Raw genomic sequence first — 8,055 nt, forward strand, 5'->3', positions numbered from 1 at the left:
TTCTAAAAACTAGTTATTAATCATATATACTATTTTATATTATTTTATAAAATAGTTAAAGTGGTCCAATAGTTATTTTTTAAAAAAATAAAATAATAATATTTTGATAATTATACATAAAAAATGTTTAAGGTTTTTAAGTGGCTTATTGCATTTCATGAGATCTTACAATAATTAGAATTCCTACAAAAAAATTTTGTATGGATTTTTCTAAAATATTATACTAACTCAGACAAATTTACTACAAAATTTTAGCGGCGGGCTTATTTTATAATATACCCGTGTCGTCAGCCTTTTATATGCTAACCTAAACCTAATCCCACCCCCTTTAGGGTTTTAGCGTTGCGTCAGAGAGCAGGGGCAGAGAGCGGCGGAGGGAGCTGGAGGGCGCGAAGAATGAAGACTATTCTTTCATCTGAAACCATGGATATCCCCGATGGGGTAACCATTAAGATACACGCGAAGGTTATCGAGGTAGAGGGGCCTCGTGGCAAGCTTGTTCGTGATTTCAAGCACCTGAATCTGGATTTTCAGCTCATCACCGACGATAATGGCCAGAAGAAGCTTAAGGTCGATTCTTGGTTCGGATCCAGAAAAACCTCCGCCGCCATCCGAACTGCTCTCAGTCACGTTGAAAATCTCATAACCGGCGTGACCAAAGGCTACCGGTATAAGATGCGTTTCGTTTACGCCCACTTTCCGATTAATGCTTCGATCACCAATGGCAACAGGTCCATTGAGATCCGTAACTTCCTTGGGGAGAAAAAGGTACTCTTCTCTTTCCCTATTCTGTGTAGACGATGAATTAAGGATCTAGGCTTAAATATTATATCATAAAAAACTATTCGTCAAAGATGGGATTTTGGTTTGTGTAATTTATCTTGGTCAATATAATCGATCAACCTGCTTTTTTGTGTCTGTATTGATTACTGTTACACTTCAATTCCATTTTTTGTTGTAGATTTTTTCGTTGTTGTTCGTCATCATAATTTTTTCCTGCTGTGGTATTTATCTAGTAACTGATTGATGTTTGATGTTGTATTTAATTTTTGGATAACAAGCGTCTGAATTTGTTACTTTGATTACTGATGCGTTTCGTTGTTGTTCTTCACTTTTCTATTCTTATTATAGAAGAATAATATCTACAGGAGATATAAAGAGAGTGAAATAGTATAGAAATAGAGATAAGAGGGAAGAACCGAACAGAGGAGAGAGAAAAGTGAAAAATAATATTTCACTTTTCACTTTTCTCTCTCCTCTGTTCGGTTCTTCCCTGTCTCCCTCTTCTCTCTATTTCTATGCTATTTCACTCGCGGTAAAAAAATATCAAACCCTTATGGTGCTGAGTAAAATGATCAATCCATTGGAATAGCAAAAGCGTATATATAGACTCCTAATTCTTATGACTACCCAATGTAGGGGTGTTCACAGGATGATGAGATCGGGACACCCCCGTCCGGTGTCCCGTTTCGAAAAAAAGATCGGGACTGAATTTTGGTCCCGTGTCCCGTCCCGTCCCGAAAGTCGTCCCGTCCCGTTAAGAGTCGGGACGGGACCGGGACAAGATCGGGACGTCCCGTCGTCCCGATAAATGGAATAATGTTGAAAAAAAATCTAGATAATAATATTCATTAAAATTTTAAATCATATAATTTATTAAGTTTAAAATCAAAATAACACAAGCACATAAATAACAATAATTTAAAATCAATTATTGAATTATATTAATCACAACTACATATTATAATAACAAATACAAGTGATCTTTATGCTGTAAGATTAGCAACAATAGGCAAGTCAAGCACAATATCAAATCATTGTTCTTCTACTTTAGTGAAGATGTACTAAGCTAATTACTCTTCTAAAAATAAGCAAGAAATATGTTATAAATAAAAGTTATTAAATAGATAGATATAAGAATAAATTATATTAATATAATTAATATATTATAAAGAAAGATATTGTTATGTTTACTCCATGCCATTAAAATTATTAATATAAAAAAAATTTAGTTTTAAATAAGAATTGTAAGTATTAAAAGTATAATTGATATACTTAATATAAGTATAAATTATATTAATATAATTAGTATATTTAAAATAAAAAATAATATATATAATATTCGGGACGGGACGGGACGTCCCGATGGTAGTCCCGTGTCCCGTCCCGTCCCAAACCCCTTTCCTGTCCCGTCCCGATTACTTTCGGGCCGGGACAAGACCCGTCCCGATATGATTGGGATGATATCGGGCCAATCGGGACGGGTCCAGATTGAACACCCCTAACCCAATGGTTATTTGCCCCAATTAAGCTAACTAATAGCAACTAATATAACAATAAATAACATTTATTTCAATATTACAATTACATAACAATACCCTCCCCTAAACCCTTGGAAGTCACTGTTCACTGTCACTGTTCAATGCTTGAATAAACACTTGATCCCTACAGCATTTTGATTAGTTCTCCTTTGTACCACATCGAAACAATTAAACAGATAAGGGAGTAGGTGAAGGAATAAAGCCCTGCAAAGAACTTCCTTCATTAATAGGCTTATGCAAATAATATTTGGTCCTTTCATTTGACCTTTGAGCCCATATATTGATGGTGGATGATATTTGGCATCGACTAAGACTCTAACTACTGTGCCCATATATGTGATCTTAATTCATTTATCAACGAAGTAGACCCTTTGTTTTTCCATGTTGTTCGTCATATAATCCCTAGTCTTCTTAGTTCTGGGCATTTATAGTATTGTTGTTGTTCTGCTGGTTTCCTGCTTGTGTTATTGCCTTTTAGGATGGCCATTGCATTGGTATAATTGTATTTTAATTAACTGCATACTGGTATGTGCTCATCATCCATTGGGGTAATCCTGGTCTTTCATTTCAGCTCAAAATGATTTTTTTCATTGATTTTAAATTAATTTTTAAATATTATATTTGTGAGGATAATTGCATTGTGCAATCTACATAACCGACCTCATCTAGTGGGATAAGATTTGTTGTTAAATATTATATTTGTGAAAATAAGGAATTTTAAAAATTATAAAAAAATTTAATATTAAATTGGATTGTCCAGATTATGTCTGTACTATCAATTTTATATGTCTGTACAGATTATGTTGGGATAGTTAATTTACAAAAGCTATACAACAACAACAACAACAACAACAAGCCTTTATCCCACTAGGTGGGGTCGGCTACATGGATTGCAAGACGCCATTGTGCTCTATCATTTATTAAGCTTTTAGAAATATTATTAATTAAGAGATCACGTTCAACAACTTCCAAGAGTGTTCTCTTAGGCCTTCCTCTACCTCTCTTAATCGGACTCAAAGTTATATGTTCCACTCTTCTCACCGGTGCCTCCTTTGGTCTTCTTTGTACATGCTCAAACCATCTCAACCGATTTTCTACCATTTTTTCCTCAATAGGTGCCACCCTCACTTTTTCACGTATGTGCTCATTTCGAATTTTATCTTTACGTGTATGTCCGCACATCCATCGTAACATTCTCATCTCTGCTACTCCAACTTTATGCTTTTGCTGTCCCGTTAGAGCCCAGCATTCACTACTATATAACATTGCCGGTCTGATAGCAGTACGATAAAACTTTCCTTTAAGTTTATTAGGCACCTTACGGTCACAAATAACTCCTTTAGCTTTTCTCCAATTAAACCACCCAGTTTGAATTCTATGTGAAATATCTCCATTGATTTCGCCATCATTTTGAATAATGGCTCCCAAATATCTAAACTTTTCCACTTGAGGTATGATTTGATCTCCCAATTTCACTTCCAAATTATTTTCAAATAGTCTTTTACCAAATTTACAATATAAATATTCCGTCTTACTTCTACTCAGACGAAAACCTTTCGACTCCAATGTCCTCCTCCATAACTCAAGTTTGCAATTAACCTCTTCTCTTGTCTCTGCTATAAGAACTATATCATCCGCGAAGAGCATACATTTCGGGATTTCCTCTTGAATATGTTCCGTCAAAACATTTAAAATCAAGTTGAACAAATAAGGACTTAGAGATGATCCCTGATGTAGTCCAATCTTTATAGGAAAATCCTTTGTTTGACCACAAGGCGTTCTTATACTAGTTTTTACCCCCTCATACATATCTTGTATGGCTTTAATATAAGCAATCCGTACTCCCTTTTTTTCCAACGCTTTCCAAAGCACTTCTCTTGGTATACGGTCATAAGTTTTTTCCAAATCAATAAAAACCATGTGTAGATCTTTGTCTTTACAACGATACTTTTCCATTAATCCCCTTAGTAGATAAATTGCCTCTGTAGTTGATCTACCTGGCATAAAACCAAATTGATTCTCAGAAATACTTGTCTCCAATCTCAACCTGTGCTCAATTACTTTCTCCCACAATTTCATTGTGTGGCTCATGAGTTTAATCCCTCTATAGTTAGTACAATTCTGAATATCTCCTTTATTTTTATAAATAGGAATTAATGTACTTCTCCTCCACTCATCAGGCATTTTCTTGGACCGTAAAATCACATTAAATAATTTAGTTAACCATCTCACCCCTTCTTCACCTAAACATTTCCACGCTTCGATAGATATACAATCAGGTCCGTTAGCTCTACCATTTGCCATTTTCTTAAGAGCTTCCTTTACCTCCTTATCACGTATTTTTCGATAGAATGACAAATTTTGTTCTCCTTCACCAGTTACTAAATCCTCCAAGTTACTAGATGAATCCTCTCCATCATTGAAAAGTTTAGAAAAATAAGTCTCCCATCTATTTTTAATTTCATCATCTGTAACTAAAATTCTTCCCTCTTCATCCTTAATACACCTTACCTGTTCTAGATCTCTTGATTTTCTTTCCCTACTCTTGGCAATCTTATAAATATTTTGCTCTCCTTCCTTCGTCTCAAAGTTCTTATAAAATTCTTCAAAAGCTTTGGAACGAGCTTCACCAACAGCTCTCTTAGTTTCCTTCTTAACCATACGGTACCTCTCCCAATTTTCCTCATTGTTACACAAATGTATGGCTTTAAAACAGTTCTTCTTATACTTGATTTTGTCCTGTACACTATTATTCCACCACCAAGACTCCTTATCTCTCGGACCAGAACCTTTCGATTCTCCCAAAACTACTTTTGCAACCTCCCGTATCTTTTTAGCCATATCCTCCCATATGATGTTAGCACTTCCCTGAGAATCCCAAATTCCTTTATCCAAAAGATTTCGCTTGAAAATATCTTGCTTCTCACCTTTTAATTGCCACCACCTAATCTTTGGTGTTACTACTTGTCGACGTTTTTGGATTTTACTCATAATACACACATCAAGGACTAGGACCCTATATTGTGTCGTTACAGCATCTCCAGGGATCACCTTACAATTTTTACAAAGTTTTCTATCTGTGTTCCTAACCAAAAGAAAATCAATCTGCGACCTTGAGGCTCCACTTTTGTAAGTGATGAGATGCTCATCTCTCTTCTTGAAACAAGTGTTGGCAATCTTAAAATCATACGCCAATGAGAAATCAAGAAGAGTTTGCCCTTCATTGTTTAGCTCTCCAAAACCAAAACCACCATGCACCCTCGCATACTGACCAGCTTCCCTCCCGACATGTCCATTAAAGTCTCCTCCAATAAAAATCTTTTCACTCTGTGGTATGTGTCGAATCAACCCCTCCAGATCCTCCCAAAATAATTCCTTAAGACTGGCTTCTGTCCCGACTTGCGGCGCATAAGCGCTAACAATATTAACAGTCTTACGTCCAATTATCATTTTTAAAGAAATAATTCTGTCTCCAATTCTGCTAACTTCTACAACGTTCTTCTTCCACTCCTTATCTATAATGATGCCTACTCCATTGCGTGCACTTACTTTTCCTGTATACCAAAGTTTGAAACCTTGAATATCCTTAGCTCCTTCTCCACGCCATTTTGTTTCTTGCAAGCAAAGGATATTGATTTTCCTTTGAATCATAACCCCTACAACCTCTACAGATTTACAATTTAATGTCTCAACATTCCAAGTACCAAATCTAATTTTGCTCTAAATCTAATTTACAAAAGCTATAAAAAAATTATATTAAATTGAACCTTCCAGGTTAAATCTGTATTGACAAGATTGATGATGAACAAATTTATTAAAAATATGATATTTTTTGTACATTTTTATTTTGACAAATATAAAATAAAATAAAAACTTAAATTTGGACGGACCATATTTTCTTAGAGGTTATGGGTACTATGGTGCTTATCACCTAATGAGCATTAAAGGTAGTCCAAATTTAATATTAAAATTTTTTATATATTTGTTATTTTTCACAAATATAATATTTAAAATATTTAAAAATTAATTTAAAATCAATGGCATAGATCATTTTGAGGTAACATGAAGGGTCAGGATCACTCCAATGGGTGATGAGTACCAAATGTGGATCCCTATCTAGCGGGCTCACTTATATATTTACATATAAGCGATTGGATTTGATGTTGTATTGGCTTTACCCTTTTCTCAGGTGAGGAAAGTTGAGATGCTTGATGGTGTCTCCATTGAACGATCTGAGAAGGTGAAGGATGAGCTCATGTTAAGTGGAAATGACATTGAGCTCGTCTCTCGCTCGGCGGCCCTCATAAATCAGGTCTGTCACGTGAAGAACAAAGACATTAGGAAGTTCCTAGACGGTATCTACGTCAGTGAGAAAAGTACCGTTTTGGAAGAGTGATTTCTGAACCTTCTCTTTGTTTTTGATGATTTTGATTAGTTTTTGAGGTCGTTTTTGGAGGATTTTTGTTCCTTTTAGCTTCATTATTTATGGGCGCAACCCACACTAGCTTTATCTTCATGCATTTTAAATCCCAGTTCTCCTATATTAAATTTTCTATTTGTTAATTCTAGTGCAGAAGCAAAGCGATTGTTGTGTTGGATTGAAATTGATCCGCGTGCATGTAGAAATATTGGGTGGATTTGAATTCAAACATGAAAATAAATTTTATTCTAATATTTTTAATATCTTACTAAACAAATTTACTGTGATGATTATTATCTTTTCATCTTATTTCATTCCTTATCGAGTCACTCCATTATCATTAATCTTGTGAATCAAATGAAGCCTTTTAAGGGATTCAGCAACCAAAATTTGTTCTAATTTCATTAATTCAAATGGGCCACTTGATTATCGCTTTAGATTTATAGGAGTCATGAGAAAAAAAGAAACTTCTAGTAGGTTAAAAACAAAACAAAAAAAGTGTCTTTCCATTAGAAATCTCACATAGATGAGAGCTTTATTTTTAAAACCAGCGCCAAAATGTATTTTTGTCATTGATCTCTTGTGTGGAAGGTCTCATATCTGAAGTTGTTTGAGGTTTGAGATGCTGGGATGAGAGAGGTGTATTCTTCTTTTGTTTTTGCCACTATTAGCTCTATCATTAATATTCTTTTATGCCACAAAAGAGGTTGATTGTATTGCCTGTTCCTTACTTATTTTTGAATATTGCGAATTATCCATTCAGGAACTGCTTTTGTAGTGACAAATTCCTGGTTGCATTTAAACTTATAAGCTAAATGATCACAAGTAACGTATAGAAAATGATATTGTCGAGTAAATTTAATAATAAATAAAGATACATTATATATATGTATAAAATTTAAAATACACATAAAGACTAACATGCTTATATAATTCTTTAATAATGATATTAAACAAATTATAATCATTGATTGTTATATCTTCTCACCCTCTATCATTATTTAAAGTTGGCCAAAAAAAATCATTCTTTAAGAAAATAAAGCTCTTGTGTATGATTTATCAAGTGATAGGTTGTGACTTCCAGCATTTCAACTCCATTATAGTTATCCCATTCATCGTCTAATCTTTTAATTTAAAAGCGCTTCATAAAAAAGATATTATCAATAAAAAGATTAATATTGCATTTTTTTAACACAATTTAATTTTTTTTTAAAAAAATGCCTTGAAGTATCATCTCAAAAATTTTAAAAAATATAATATAAAAATAAATATTCTAATATGTATTGAAGAAGTATTGATGCCTGTCAATATCAA

The 8,055-nt window shown here is 34.0% G+C and overlaps 1 protein-coding gene across 1 annotated transcript; it reads left to right on the plus strand.

Moving 5' to 3' along the window:
• The first annotated feature begins 319 nt into the window (after window positions 1-319).
• LOC129292753 (60S ribosomal protein L9-like) lies at window positions 320-6,995 on the plus strand. The gene is made up of 2 exons (XM_054930383.1): window positions 320-768; window positions 6,511-6,995. The coding sequence occupies exons 1-2, from the start codon at window positions 397-399 to the stop codon at window positions 6,715-6,717; spliced, it is 579 nt and encodes a 192-aa protein (XP_054786358.1). The 5' UTR covers window positions 320-396; the 3' UTR covers window positions 6,718-6,995.
• The last annotated feature ends 1,060 nt before the right edge of the window (window positions 6,996-8,055 follow it).

This window comes from Prosopis cineraria, unplaced genomic scaffold, assembly GCF_029017545.1.
Source record: "Prosopis cineraria cultivar Desert tree isolate PC_DT_omini unplaced genomic scaffold, ASM2901754v1 PC14, whole genome shotgun sequence".
Lineage (NCBI taxonomy): Eukaryota > Viridiplantae > Streptophyta > Magnoliopsida > Fabales > Fabaceae > Prosopis > Prosopis cineraria.